This window comes from Cebus imitator, unplaced genomic scaffold (assembly GCF_001604975.1).
Source record: "Cebus imitator isolate Cc_AM_T3 unplaced genomic scaffold, Cebus_imitator-1.0 Scaffold767, whole genome shotgun sequence".
Lineage (NCBI taxonomy): Eukaryota > Metazoa > Chordata > Mammalia > Primates > Cebidae > Cebus > Cebus imitator.
Window position 1 is genome coordinate 5,122 of NW_016108082.1, and position 16,003 is coordinate 21,124.

Below are 16,003 nucleotides of genomic sequence, written 5' to 3' on the forward strand. Positions count from 1 at the left end.
AATATGTAAATGCTCAGGCACAACTACACTAGAAGAAACCACCAATTAATATCTGTAATAGAATGATGTTGGTGACTTAATTGTAAGTAGCGCTGCTGTCAATAACAAGATTTTTGGAAACTGGTACAATCCTTTGATCAAGGATTGTACCGCTTTCCAAAACTTTTCAAGTTTTAAACAAAATGAGGTCGAATCTTCCCTTAATTATCTGGTGGTTGTATTCTTGGAAAATTCATGATACATTAAAACTATACCAACAAATACTTTGTTTTAAAATGTAAAATGCAGTTTGGTTTTAGGTTCAGATATCTAAAAGTTTGTTTTTCAAACACATGAATGTCCAGCAGAACATTCAATAATCATGTGGGATGTAGAACAACCTTTTGTTAGGCTAAACTGTCCCATGTACTATGGGATGTAAAAGACCTATGGTCCCTGCCCATGGTTTGCCAGGAATGGCCCCAATTGCTTCTAAAACATTAGTCCAAGCCCAACATACGAATTCTACCAACCCCACCCCTGTCAAGGACTGGTTCATCAATCCAGGCCTAAGTCAACCTGTGTAGGGTACTGGCTGGTTTGAGAACGGGGTCCGTGATACAATGTCAGCCAGTGAAACAGTTTAAGTTTGCATCAAAGTTCCCTATGAGGGAGTCACAGGAAAGACGGTCTCTTCTCTACGTGGTTATAAATGGATGTGATGCTTAAAAATTCTGTACTCACTGCAGAACCAGCTGGAGGAAGCAGCCAACAAAGAGGGCAAGCCAAGAGCACAAGAGAACTGAGCTAAAGATTCTGGATGATGTCACCCTTGGGGTTACCCTACCTCTTTATGTAAATGGGATTTATGTAACTGGACTTGCAGTTACATAAACTGGACATCCAGTTACATAAAAAAAAAAATACATTCCCTATGGGTTAAGCTGTTTTCAATTTGGGTTTTGGTTCTTGCAGCTGAAAGCACTTTGATACATGCATAAACAATTTCACAAGTCCAAGACTGAGGCATGGTTTTGAAATAAAAATATTAAAACCAAAACAGCAGCAGTGGCAGGTGAATATTGGTCCTGGGCTTCTATACCAAGTGGTAAACCTGTGGCAGGCATTGCATATCAGAAGCCTGCATGCTCTGCAGGTGAGGGGCTCCACACTGCCCACCTGCATAGTTCGTCCATCGAGCCACAGGCACGCTGTGGGAGGAGGACCAAGCACAGCTCACACCTGCAGCTTGTTTCGGGGAAGGCATAAAAGGAGCAGAGTTATTCATCTTGAAAAGAAAAAATAGAGCTCCAGGTAAAAAAGTAATGCTATTAGCATTTGTGTACAAAGAACTCTACAGGATGCTCTGTGGACAGATGAGGTTATAAAAACAGACCAAGTCCCTGCTCTCATGAAGCTTAAAATAAACAAGTTAGAAAGAAAATCATGTTTGCAGAGAAATAGATCAAGGAATGCAAAATACAAGTAATAAAACTGAGTATGGTAAGTGGTGGGGAAAGGAGGGATAGAGAAGGAGCAGTCAGGTATGGTTAACTATGGAAGACTTTCTGAACAAGCCAGGGTTGGGGTTTGAATATTAAAGCTTCTATCACTGGGAAGAGTGTGTTAAAAGGGAAAAAAAGTAAGTATATAGGACCACGAGTGGAAAATTTAGTAATGTCCTGCTGAAATGGTACTAGGTAAGGTTCTGGATAAACATGGTTCCATTTCCAGATTCACGACAGCAGGGCAGGAGGAAAGAGCAAGCCTAAGTGGGGCTGCAGCCTCGATCTGGAAGCCTTCTTCCACCAGGTCCTAGCTGTTTGACCTTAGACAAGTTACTTAACCTTTCCTGTGTCAGTTTTCTCCTCTTATAAACCGGGAACATGTGGTAAAGTGAGGTGGGGCATGCTAATAACTTGCATAATTGGGAGGGGCTTACTTGTGGTAGTTATCATCACCCTTAAATCTATAAGCAATTCACTCGAATTTCAGAGTATTTATAAGGCAAACATATATGAAACTCAATATACCTATTACGTGAGGTTTGAAAAAAGCTGTGTTTAAAAAGCAGCTAATTGAAATCCATTAGAAAATTCCCAAATTAAAAGAAAAACTATGATACACTAAAAAAAACAAAAAAAAACAAAAAACAAAATGTGATCAAGGGATTTATAAATACATTTATTAGTGGTATTACTGAACAATGAATGCAGAGAACAGAATACAAAGAAATCAGCACATAAAAGGAAGCATTAATCTTTAAAAATGCTACATACTTACATTTGGACCAATTTTGCATATTTGTTTAGATTTACAAACAAATGCAAAGCTAACTCCAAATTTTTCTTCTGAATATACTTCAAATTTGAATTGTAGTGTTCTCCATTCTACAGCCAGCTGTTTTTGCTGTATTTACACAAACTATGATTTATTTTGTTTGCATCTAACCTAAAAGCTGATCCTGAAGCAGCCAGTTACTCAGGCATTTTACAACAGCTATTAGGGAGGATAAAGCCACATGAAAGAGCGAGCCTCAATACTAGATATATAGATATAAAAAAAATATCAAGAAGCAAAAAGAATCACAAAAATACCAATTCTACTCTAAAGCATAATTTCTAATTCTAGAAGCAATTCAATTAGCAACAGCTTAGGTGCCTTTATTCCAAAAAACAAAACCATTAGTTCTTTCACTATAATTTCCTGACTTTACCCAGTGAATAATTATCAAGCCTTCATATTCTTTTTTAATAACTCAAAAATATAATTCATACATCACAGAATCATTAATAAAAGAGGCTTTCCAACATACTTCTGAAAGCTGCAATACAGTTTGGGGACCAGATTTCAATTTACATAATATTACCATTCATAAAGAGTTTATAACACCCAGTACAATACTGTTCAGCACTGTTAACTCAGAAATGCTCCATCCATTCTTGCCATCAGAGAACTACAGATATGGATGGGATTGTTAAAAGTCTATCAGGGCCTCTAAATAGGATTGCACATGAAATCGTTATGAACTATGATAAAACTGTGACAACACAGCTAGCTTATAGAACTGAGTTTTTCACTATAATAGCACTACAGAATTATGACAGTTAAATATCAGGATTATTTTTCCCTGCTAACTATTCAGTAGAAAAAGAATTTTCTGACTGTAATTCTGACTAACGGTTATCTTTGATGAATAGGATACTAGGGAAAATTGGAAACTGAACAAAATGAACTAATTTATTTTTCACAGATATTAACAAGCAAAGCAGTTTACAAAATAAAAAAAAAAAAAATCATCCTAAAATAAATATAAGATCAAATCAATTAGTTTTGAACAAAATATGGCTCATTTTCAAAAGTTTTGTTTGGTTTGTGACAAGATTTGAAAATACTAAAACTGAATAGATCCTAACAATACTAATTTGCTATACAAGATGAAAAAAGTACTTCAAGTTTAAGATATCTCTTAACCCTAGAGAAAGTAAAGGGACTTTTGCAAAAATAAATAAAAACAAAATCACCAACAAAAACTAATCATCTAAGATACTCTTTTTCTTTTTGAATACTTCAATTGGTCCTATATTAGGATAAGGTTTCGATAGTAAGGACTTCCTAGTCTCTTCCTTTATCTTCCATTCTTTAGTCATTTCTGCATTTTTATCAAACAAGGCTATGTGTAGGTTTTCCTACAAGGTCAGGTTGAGTCAGAGGTAGCATTAGGATGCAATATACTTGATCATAGTATGTAGTTAGTTCAAATGAACATATTGTTATCTCAAAGGATTGCAATAATTAAAAATGCAAAAAGAAACATGTACCGCCCTCACTGCTTTGCACTAAGAAAAATTCTGAGAAACTAAGAACAAATATGGGAAGCCAGGAAACAGGCAATTAATTGCCTCATCTTCCATGAGCTCCTTTAATGCACCAGTTCAGGCTGGTTTTCCACGAAGGGTAGCACCCCACTCACATAATAGGCAATGCCAAGAGACAGCAAAGCAATGACGAAGATCAAGAGCAACACTCTCCAGAAGCCCAGATCCTCCACAAACTCCTGCCACGTGGTTCGGAAGCTGGAAAGGACTCCTTCACCTTGCTGCAGGTTGGGATTGAGGAGTGAATGGCTTTCCATGGCACTGTGGAAGAAGAAAGAGCAAAAAGGGCATTAAAAAAAACACAGCAATTCCAAAAACATAAAACTATAGGGCTATTATTTAGAAAAGACCAAACTTACAACACTTACAAAAAGAAAACTGATATATACATATACATGTGTATATGTGTGTGTGTAAACTCTTACATGCTTATGTATCTGAACATATATCCTAAACTGTAAATTGTTAAATGGTAATAAATATGTTTCACTTGGTTTAGAATTTAGCAAAGTCAAGTTAAAAATTCTATCGAAAAGGCCCTGGCTGGGTGTGGTGCCTCATGCCTGTAATCCTGGCACTTTTGGGCAAGGATGGAGGATCACTTGAGCCCAGGAGTTCGGGACCGCTGTGGATAACATAGCAAGACCCCATCTCTCTATTTCTTTTAAAGATGTGCTGAGCAGAAGTCTTGAAATAGGTTAAATGAGTTGTTTCCATCAAGATGTTAAATCACAACACATTCTTGTTATGTTAAATTTAGAAGATTCAAAGTGCAGACTCATAATTTAAGAATGTGTTAACAAGAATAAGCAGACATGCAGGTGATGACACCTGAAGAGGACAGTCATCTACAAGTCAAGCAGAGAGGTCTTAGAAGATACCAACTCTGTGACATCTCGATCTCAGACTACTAGGCCCTAGAACACCGAGAAAATAAATGTCTGTTTGAGGCGGGGGCGGTGGGGTGGAATGATGAGTAAATCTTAAAAGTCACTTATACATAGTGTGTGAATCTTAAAGTTAGAAGGGAATTTTTATTAATTTAATGATCTGACCAATGAAGGAATTCCTCTTTAAATGTAATTCTCCAATAATGGAAGCTTACTCCTCAGCCTGTTGTACATGTGGTCTTGTCTAGTCATGAGGAATTCTTTTTTTTTTTTTGGAGATAGAGTCTCACTCTGCTACCCAGGCTGGAGTACAGTCATGTGATCTCAGCTCACTGCAATCTCCACCTCCCCAACTCAAGCAATCCTCCTGCCTCAGCCCCCCAAGTAGCTGAAACTACAGGTGCACACCACCATGGCTGGCTAATTTTAGTATTTTTGGTAGAGACAGGGTTTCGCCATATTGACCAGTCTGGTCTTGAACTCCTGAGCTTAGGTGATCCACTGCTTTGACCTCCCAAAGTGCTGGGATTACATGCATGAGCCACCACAGCTGGCCTAGTCATTAGGAATTCTTAATAGTTTCTACCTACTGGTTTTAGTCTATCTTGTACAATAAGACAGAGTATGTTCATTTCTCTTCTGCATAAGGGCTAATCTAGTTGGAAATAAGGTAGTACAAACACCATAAAAACACTGATTCTGGTTTCCAGAACTTGATCAGTGAGAAATATAACCACCACAGAGAAACTGCATCTGACTCTGGTACTTGGAAGCACTAAGGGAAGAACACCCATGGTTATATCACAACATACAGGCCCAGTAAGAGGGTATCATTTCGATTAAAGCCATAATAACCACGATCACAGAAATCAACTAGCTACCGGTTATTAAAGGTCTTGACTATCCTTCCTAAACCCCTTCCCTTCATATCCTTCTAACCATCTGAGGACAATGAAAACAGCATAAAACAATGTCTTAGCATTGCATTCACTATGAACTATGAGTAAACACATGCCAAACTGGTATTTTTTTTAACCTACAACTTTATTTTACTTTTTGACACCATCAAACAAAAGTCCTTCAGCCTTTACCAGCATTAGAGGTCTTCTCTAATCATGGGGGGCTGACTTCCTAATGGGCCAGTCTGCTTGACACCCAAATATTTTTTTTTGAAATAATTAAAAGACATTTATTCTCTGAGTAAGTGATGATGTTTTCAGTGGGAATCTACAATACAGTAATTTCAGAAAACTTTAGAGCAAGCTTAAAAATAAGATTAGAACTTTGAGAGGGCCTATAAGAGTAAAACCATAAACAGATAAAGATCTGGAGAGGCTTAGTTCGTCTTATCTAAAATTTATTGATTATGAGTTGACACGCCTTTATACTCAAACATGTTAGGTATAAAATGAAAATTCAATGAACATTCTCTCATTGCTCTTCAGAGTTCGTGAAGCTCTGCCAATCAGAATTTTCTATAGAGACTTTATCCAATGAAATGCTTTCTATTGTCCAGGGAATATCTGATTCTAACGTAATGGAATATGTATATAATCTTTTTAAAAAATGCGATATCTACACTGTCTTTAGGGGGTGTGTTTGTATCTTTTTTTAAAAAATGTGATATCTATATTGTGTTTGTTATCCCATACCTAAAAAGCAAAAAGGAATTAAGGTTTATATGGAAGAGTGGGGAAATATTTTTCATTAACTTGGTTTATAGTCCCGTATAAGGCCTGTAGAAGCTGTGCTATGTCTCAGGGAATCCTAAGAGACAAGGAAAATATTATAGTAAATACACTTAAATCCTTGCTTTATCTTCTACTCTAGAAAAAGCCATTACACAATTATGGCATAATGCCATATACTAGCCAATGTCTTTAAACCTTTTCCTCTACTTTTGTCGAGATATAATTCACATCCCATAACATTTACCTTTTGAAACTGTACAAATCTGTGGCTTTTCATATATTCCCAAAATTGTACAACCATCTCTTCTAATTCTAGTCCACTTTCAGCATCTCTATAAGAAACTATGTACCTGTTAGCAGTCACTCCCATTGCCCCTTCTCCCAGCTCCTAGTCCACTTTCTAATCTACTTTCTGTCTCTACAGATTTGCTTATTCTGGACATTTCACATAACAGAATCACATAATATGTGGCCTTTTGTGCCTGGCTTCTCCCATGCAGCATGTTTTCAAAATTTATCCACACCGTGGCATGTATCAGTACAAAATAATAATATTAATGATATTCCATTGGATAAACAAATGATGTTTATTCCTTCATCAGTTATTGGATATTTGGGTGGTATCCATGTTTTGGCTATTACGAATAATGCTGCTATGAATGTTTGTATATAAGTTTTTGTGTGGACATATGTTTCAATTTTCTTTGATATAGTCCTATACCAAAATAAGGTATAGTTGGAAATAAGGTAGTACAAACACCATAAAAGACACTGATTCTGGCACTGCTGGTCATATGGTAACTCTATGTGTAACTTTTTGAAGGATTGCCAGATTTTTCAGAAGAAGCTGCTCTACTTTCCATTCCCATCAGCAGTATATGAGGGTTCCAACTTTTCCACATCCTCAGTAAGACTTGCTATTATCTGTCTTTTTAATTGCAGCTATCCTAGTGGGTGTGAAGTAGCATTTCACTGTGGCCCTCATTTGCATTTTCCTAATGACATTACCTTTCAACTTTCTAATGTAAGCTTCAACCACTGAATTTCTACCATGACACTGAGGGGTAGCAGTAAGATAGGAAAACTAGGTAATACAAATGTTAATAACGCAACTTTTGAAAAATGAGCTTTATACAGTGTTATAATGAATACAAATTCTCAGGCTGTAGTGAAATGGCAGGTATGTGAAGGAAGCAGGAGCGCTTCATCTGTTCATCCTGTTCATCAATCACTGTTCATCAATCTGTTCATCAATCACTTCTTAGTAAGCAACCACAACTGAGGCAAACTAATGCTAAAAGGTTTGCATTTAGAGGTGCCAAGAAACTGGCACCTCTAATTTCTGCTCAAGAGGTGCGAAGAAACTGGCTATTAACAAAATAAAGGCCCTAAAAATACATTCTTGGTTGTTTTTCATGGTAAAGAAGCTTAAAGTAATTTAATAACATTTTTACAAAGATAAAAATAAATTTCAAGTTATTTTGGAGGAACAAATCTTTAGCAAATAATAGTTAACTCAATACTGTTAAAGTGCTTATGCAATTCTGTCAATCCAGAGTACACAGGAGAGAAAAAAAGGGCTTGTAAATAAATCTCTAACTTCTTGTTTATCTGTCTGTCAGTTTTCAGTGATCACTCATGAGGAGTATGCATTGTTCCAGAAGAAAAGCTCTTGGATTTCTTTAGGACTGTATTAAGTGCTTGAAAGTATCTAAACAAAACAGACCTAAGCTCGAGAGTGGAATTAATGATCCCCAAAGAACATCAACTGGCACACGAGAAGAGGAAAGCAATCATGGGTACAAAGGAATCAAATGAAGGGTGAGCTACGAAAAATAGAGAGGATTTCGTTTAGAACTCACAGAAACAATGATCCCAGTGGTCTAAATGGACTATGTGATTCTAAATCCAAGTCTTAGTCCATCAGTTAGTAGGTACACAGCTGATGCGGGCCCTTGTTTGTTCTATTTACAATCTACCAAGAATGTTGGGAAGAGACTATGGAAGCTAAGCATCCTTCTTCCTTCACTTGTATAATCTGGAAGGCTGAAACTGCATGGTGGTCAATCAGAGTACATGCTACTAGAACTAGGTATGGCCTATTCACTTTACCTGTTGAGCCCAGTGATGCCAGGAGAAAAGATGGTTTGCCATCTTTTCAGAGCTCCCTGAACCTCGTTCTCCATTGCTTCTAAATGAGAAATGATGACCTATTCAAGACCCTGTCAGTCACATCTTAGCTTAAATTAGTTACAGGAGTCCAAATTTCATTAGCTCCAACTCATATGAAAGTCACTTTCACTTTCACTTACTGAACTATGCACGTGTTAAATACTATCTTACTTTCCCTCTCCTCTTTTTTGTTTCTCAGCACTCCACTTCCCTACCCTTGAAACTACCTTTTGGTCTTTTCTAAAATTGTACAACTTCTTGGCTTTACTTATACTTCTCTTTTTTTTTTTTCTTTTGAAAGTCCATTCTTTTTGTGACCTGTACTTAAAATCCTCAAGCTCCAGCTTCCTTCCCTCAGATTCAGCTGTTAACTACCACTCCTCCTTTGTACTGTCAATACAGCAGGTGGCTAACAGAACATTATGTGCACGTGACAGGTAGTACTTTCTGTTAATAGCTTCTCAATTGTAATCTGCAGCCATAAGGTCCTATATAAAGTTCAAGTCGCACTTAAAAGCAAATGAATATTAAAGCTCACAAAGCTGCCACAAAAGATCCAGGTACTTAAAGTGACTTTCCCTTAAAAAATTATATTAATATCTTGCTGGGCATGGCTGCATGTGCCTATAGTCCCAGATGCTCAGGAGGCTGAAGCAGGAGGAATGCTTGAGCCCAGGAGTTCGAGTCCAGCATGATTAATATAGTGAGACTTGGTCACTTAAAAAAACAACTGTATCTCTAGTACCTTTCACTCTCAGCTGTCTGCATGGTCTCCAGTTTCGAGTGAGTTCCTCTGTTAAATCCTTTTACCTCCTGTTCTTCCAAAGATTCCAGCAATCGGATGACATCTTTATTTACGCCTCTGCGCTTTGCCAGAACTAAAGGGGTAGCACCTTGATGATTGCTAAAAAAAGTTCACAAAAATAAAAAAAAGTAAGAAGTCATCATAGCAGTCTTACTACATTGTCAGTTCCATTGTTAGTACCCATTTGTGTAGATCTCGGTGAAGAAAGGATGGGCCTGATTAGGACCTACCCGAGGGCCGTGGGAAACTAAAGGAGCATTTGGCTCACTGCAACTCTTCCATGTGAGCCTTGACCATCAGGCTGGGATCTCTGCAGAGTTCATCACAGAGACCGTTACCCTGTGACCCAAACACATCCCCCACCTACAGCCCCTGTCCTCACACTGAATGTCTCCTCAACAGCAGGTTGTGGTGGAAGTTAGAGCCGTCTGCCTCTATTTATTTTCTGAATTGTGCTACAGAAACAAGTGTTTATGAAGAATAAAAAAAAAAAAAAAAAAAAAAAAAAAAAAAAAAAAAAAAAAAAAAAAAAAAAAAAAAGGATGGGGCCCAATTAACTCAAAAGTAAAACCCAGAGCTGAGCCAAACATCCAGTGGAGCTGAATTTTGAATTAACCCGTTTTTTTTGTTTTGTTTTGTTTTTTACTTCCAGGGAAAAGAAAAAAGAGAACATATAGTCAAAACAGTGAATAAATCTACTTCTAGACTCACTCTTATTTGATATTTATACTTTATGAGAAGAGTACATTTTTTTTTAGTCTAAGAAAAAAATGTCAAATAAGCTGCTTTGGTTCTCACAGCTATTTAGCACTATCAATAGGAGAGAACTCAATCACATTAGATCCTGCAGTCAATTCCTACCCCATTCTGTACTGCAGCAAGAGAAATATTTACTGTCTTATTCAGATTTAGGGGCATTATGGCACCAATAAATTAGGGGAGCATGAAACTGTAATTTAAAGGTCAAGCTCAGTTTTACAGGTGACCTGACATCTTTCCCACTCAAAAAGCAGAGTATCACGAAAACAAACAAAAAACACCATGACTTCCTCAAATTGTTCAGTCTAAAAAGGATCCTGGACTCCAGGGAGATTATGGAGCTCACATGGTACATTACATCACAGAAAGCACACAAGCTTTAGAGTTAGCAGAACTAGGTTCAAATTCCAGTTCTGTCCCTCATAAACTGACCTTTACTATTCCTCTATAAACTGTGTGACCTTTGTCATCTTTTGTTTAATCATTTTTTGTCTCAACTATCTAATCTGTAAATGAAGATAACACCTATGGTGAGAGCTCTTCATTCTGAGGACTAAATGAGCTAACAAGTAAACAGGATTTTCAACAAATGTTAGTTCTTTTCTTCTTCTTCCCTTGACATAACTACATAATTAATTAGTAGCAGAAACTATCCACTATTTTCATAGAAAAAAATATGCTGCTTCAGCAAAAATCTAGAAGTCAGCCCCTCATTCTTTCACTTGCCTGACAGGATTACACTGTCTTCAATGCCTGTCTGAACTTATCATTTCAATTGATAAATGAACAAATAAAATCAACAGAGACCCAGCGATAAGACTATCAGTTGAGAGAGTAATGGGAAGAAATGACTAGACTTCTAAAACCACAGAGAACTTACCAAATATCAATTTTGAGTCCATTGGAAACCAGAAATTGAATAGTATCCACATGGCCACAGAGGTGAAGAGCTGTGTTTCCTTGATAATCTGTGGCCAGAAGATCAGCACCAAATTTATGCAGTAACTGGCAGATGTCTACATTCCCTCTAGCTGCTGCAAGGTGAAGGCCTGTTCTGCCCCTGCTGTCACGAATGTTTGGGTCAAAGCCACTTTCCAAAAGACGCTTGGAATAATTAAAGTCCCCATCAATACAGGCTTGTAGCAAGGGCACATTAGTCTGAGAAGAATCATTTACAAAAACGTACGACATTGTTCTGATGTGGTGGATGGAACAGGCCTGTAGTGAAATAGGTGAGTGAGATTCGATGAAGCCAAATGAAATTAAGACAAAGAAGTCATTTTCTTATCTTTTTTGGCCTCCTGCTTCTAATAAATAAATTACCTTACCAAACAGAAACAACAACAAAGTTATCAATTATATTTTATTTTTCATTAAAATGTTTTATTTTCTTCACATCTGCTGGATTAAAATTCCAATTCAATTACTATAAAGCTCTATTTTGCTTTTCACCATGTAAAAAGCTTAAGAGATATTTTTTAAGTTAAGCAAGATATAATAGCTTAGATTTAAGTATTACATTGTCAGAACACACAGATAACATGGTGTTTAAACATCAAAGAACTATCCATATATAAATGCTGCTGCTAGTAGACATTTTTATTTAATACAAAATAATTATCTTTCATATATTTGCTTTTTCTTGTATTTGAGATATTCTATATGGTGACCAAAACTACTTGCATGAAAAGAACTTATACTCAACGAGGACCTGTAGAATGTTATGTTTATAGCACAAATTTTAAGTTCTCATAGAGAGAGAAAGGCTAAGAAAAGTAACAAACTGAATTTAAAAATCAGAAATATGAAATCGATTCAGATTATGCTCATTTTTACAGTATTAATCTTATTCTGCTGTGCTCCGTGGTTATCTCAATATGTGATTATGCCAAATTCCCATTGTCCAAAGACTGAGAGACGAGGAAAAAAAAGTAGGGCTGCCTGGGAATACCAAGTCAGGAGAAAGCCACAATCCTAACTAGGCCCAATGTGAATTTCATCTCTTGGACTCATCCAGCTCACCAGTTTGCCCACATGTCTTTCATGGACATTTCCCGGACCCACTGGTGCACCTGAACTCCCAGGACATTCTAGGTCTACCGAAGTGCATGCAACTAGGTCTCTCTCTCTTCCCCTAAGTTCGTTTAAGAAAGAGTTAAAGCCTGTTAAAAGAAACTCCACTAGGAAATTGATGAGAAAACAAACAAGAAAACAGAAAGGCAGAGACCAATGCTTTTCTAGAGACGGCATTTTTATTCTTAGATTACAAAAGCTTAGTCACAGATAGACTTGGCTTGTACAGCTGATCAGGGAGACTCTCTTTCTGAAACACTGATGGAATTGGATGCTAGACCCATCTATTCTTGTGCCTAACCTCAAAGCGATTCAGGGAAGCCTGGTTGCTGAGTTTGGTGAGATTGCTGCCCTTATTCCTTTCCACTTGGCTTCCCAGCAGAGCCATTGTCCCAAAATCTGGGGCTGCCTTACGCAAGGGCTCTGCTGCTGCCATGGGCTTTCTGCGGAAAGAGTGGGTATTAGCATATACTGAGACTGGTTCTGAGCCAGGTACCAACTAGGAGCGCTTAATGAATTTAATCTTCTTAACTCCACAGTAAGGTTTATTATACCTGAATTTCAGTGAGGAGCCACTGACTTTTTTTTTTTTTAATTGAGACAGGGTCTCACTCTGTCACCTGGGCTGGAGCGCAGTGGTACAATCATGGCTCACTGCTGCCTCAAACTCCTGGGTTCAAGCAATCCTCTCACTTCAGCCTCCTAAATAGCTGGGATTATTATTTCAGTGAGTCCAATCCACTGAAGGACTTTTAAAAAATCTTTTCTATTTTTTCCTTTTATATATATATATATTTTTATTGCACTTTAGGTTCTGGGGTACATGTGCAGAACATGTAGGATTGTTGCATAGGTACATACATGGCAATGTGGTTTGCTGCCTCCATCCCCCTGTCACCTATATCTGGCATTTCTCCCCCATGTTATCCCTCCCCAACCTCCCTACCCGACTGCCCCTCCCCTATTCACCCCCCCAACAGACCCCAGTGTGTGATGCTCCCCTCCCTGTGTCCATTTGTTCTCATTGTTCAATACCTGCCTATGAGTGAGAACATGTGGTGTTTGATTTTCTGTTCTTGTGTCAGTCTGCTGAGAATGATGGTTTCCAGATTCATCCATGTCCCTATAAAGGACACAAACTCATTGTTTTTTATGGCTGCATAGTATTCCATGGTGTATATGTGCCACATTTTCCTTGTCCAGTCTAACATCGATGGACATTTGGGTTGGTTCCAGGTCTTTGCTATTGTACACAGCGCCACAGTGAACATACATGTGCATGTGTCTTTATAATAGAACAATTTATAATCCTTTGGATATATACCCAGTAATGGGATTGCTGGGTCAAATGGAGTTTCTATTTCTAGATCCTTGAGGAATTGCCACATCATCTACCACAATGGTTGAACTAATTTACACTCCTACCAACAGTGTAAAAGTGTTCGTATTTCTCCACATCCTCTCTAGCATCTGCTGTCTCCAGATTTTTTAATGATCGCCATTCTAACTGGCGTGAGATGGTATCTCAATGTGGTTTTGATTTGCATTTCTCTAACGGCCAGTGATGATGAGTATTTTTTCATGTTTGTTGGCATCATATTTGACTTCTTTTGAAAAGTGTCTGTTCACATCCTTCGCCCACTTTTGAATGGGTTTGTTTGTTTTTTTCTTGTAAATCTGTTTTGGTTCTTTGTAGATTCTGGATATTAACCCTTTGTCAGATGGGTAGATTGCAAAAATTTTTTCCCATTCTGTTGGTTGCCTGTTAACTCTAATGATTGTTTCTTTTGCTGTACAGAAGCTGTGGAGTGAAGGATTTTAAGTCAAAGAAATGGCACAGTCTGGTCTTATTAGTCTTTCAGAAAGATTACTTGGGTAGCAATATGGAGGGGTTGGATTGGAGAAAAAAAGACCAGAGGCAGGGAGATCAATCATTAGGTCACTGCAGCTATCTAGGCAAGAAATGAAAACCTAACCTAAGGAAGCAGCAGGCAGAAGGAGACATACTGGAGAGGAACAGAGAAAATAGGATTAGCACAACTTAATAACTCACTGGAGATAAAATGAAAGGTGAGAAGAGGCTGTTAAGAATAATTTCAAATAAGAAAAAATGTTTATGATTAAAATCTACAGAGGTTAAAAAATCAAAATAAACTTTAGATTATGATACATATGTTGACTTTTGAAAAATCTGGCCAGGCACAGTAGCTCACACCTGTAATTCCTGCACTTTGGAAGGCCAAGATGGGAGGACAGCTTGAAGCCCAGGAGTTTGAAACTAGCCTGGGCAACATAGCGAGACCCTGTCTCTATTAAAAACATTTAAAAATTAGTCAGGCATGGTGGCATATGCCTTTGGTCCCACGTATTCAGGATGCTGAGGTGAGAGAATCACTTGAGCCTGGGAGGTCAAGGTAATGGTAACCTGTGATTGAGCCACTGCACTCCAGCCTGGGTGTCAGAGTTAGACCCTGTCTCAAGAAACCAAACCAAACCAACAAACAAGAAAAACTCAATGAGAATAATTTACTCAATAAAATAGTCAAGAATTCTTTTGTGATGGTAATCTAAATATTTTTCCCTTATAGCAATGGTGTTCAATCTTTTGACTTCCCTGGGTCACAATGGAAGAAGAATTATCTTGGGCCACACATAAAATGCACTAATGACAGCTGATAAGCTTTAAAAAACTGCAAAAAAAAAATCTCATAATGTTTTTTAAAAGCTTATGAATTTGTGTTGGGCCGCATTTAAAGCTGTTCTGGGCTGCAGGTTGGACAAGCTTGTACAGTATTGAATCATAAAAAAGGAAAAGCTATCATTAACCTTTTTAAAAATGAAATTCCACATATCAAATGCTTTTCAAAAGGTTATGTGTTTTGGTTAAATTTTGTAAGAATAGATAATTTTAAATATCTGCTTGGTGTTTTTGATTCAAACACAGTAAGAATTCTCATGGTTTGTATACCAGGATTCTTCAGAATGTTGGCTCAGCAAGAAATACGAGTCCCTGTGTCTATTTGTTAGGTGAGAATAAGTGTGTATTTTGTCAGTTTCTCTGTGTCCCTGAGCAACTGCTAAACTTACTTCCACATTTAATAAGCCCAATGATAGATATTTTTCATCTTGATCACAGAACTGAATCTGCCCTAAAGCAGTTCAATGAAGGCTTCATATCATGTGAGGAAGTCCACAGTAGTAAATACTCACGTAAGCCTTAAGATTAGATCTTTCGTTCAGTGGTCACACAGCAGTTTCTCTGAATTCTCAAGAAGGTTCAACAAAAATATTCTTTAATGTGCTGGCAAGGATCTGCAATAAATAGAAAATTCAGTTATAATAAGAGTATGGTGAGAAAAAGAACTCACCGTTCTATTAAATACAGACAGGTTACTGAGCCTGTAGAAATTCTCTAGAAAATCTGTAGGTGAGGCATCAACTTGTGAGGCCAGAAAAATACCTGACAATAAACAAAGTAGTGAAGGGCTGGGCGTGGTGGCTCACGCCTGTAATCCCAGCACCTTGGGAGGCCGAGGCAGGTGGATCACAAGGTCAAGAGATTGAGACCATCCTGGTCAACACAGTGAAACCCTGTCTCTACTAAAAATACAAAAATTAGCCGGGCATGGTGGTGTGCTCCTGTAGTCCCAGCTACTTGGGAGGCTGAGGCAGGAGAATCGCTTGAACCCAGGAGGCGGAGGTTGCGGTGAGCCGAGATTGAGCCATTGCACTCCAGCCTGGGTAACAAGAGTGAAA

The 16,003-nt window shown here is 37.8% G+C and overlaps 1 protein-coding gene across 2 annotated transcripts in view; it reads right to left on the reverse strand.

Moving 5' to 3' along the window:
* Positions 1–2,144: 2,144 nt before the first annotated feature.
* Positions 2,145–16,003, reverse strand: part of ANKRD46 (ankyrin repeat domain 46) — a 31,126-nt gene continuing 17,267 nt past the window's right edge. For both annotated transcript variants that reach the window (XM_017519687.1, XM_017519690.2), the window contains exons 2-5: positions 15,458–15,559; positions 11,055–11,392; positions 9,356–9,514; positions 2,145–4,118 (exon numbers count right to left, since the gene is read on the reverse strand). In XM_017519687.1, the coding sequence (XP_017375176.1) occupies positions 3,902–4,118; positions 9,356–9,514; positions 11,055–11,365 (687 nt within the window). In that variant the 5' untranslated portion in view covers positions 11,366–11,392; positions 15,458–15,559 and the 3' untranslated portion in view covers positions 2,145–3,901. The remainder of the gene's footprint in view (positions 4,119–9,355; positions 9,515–11,054; positions 11,393–15,457; positions 15,560–16,003) is intronic.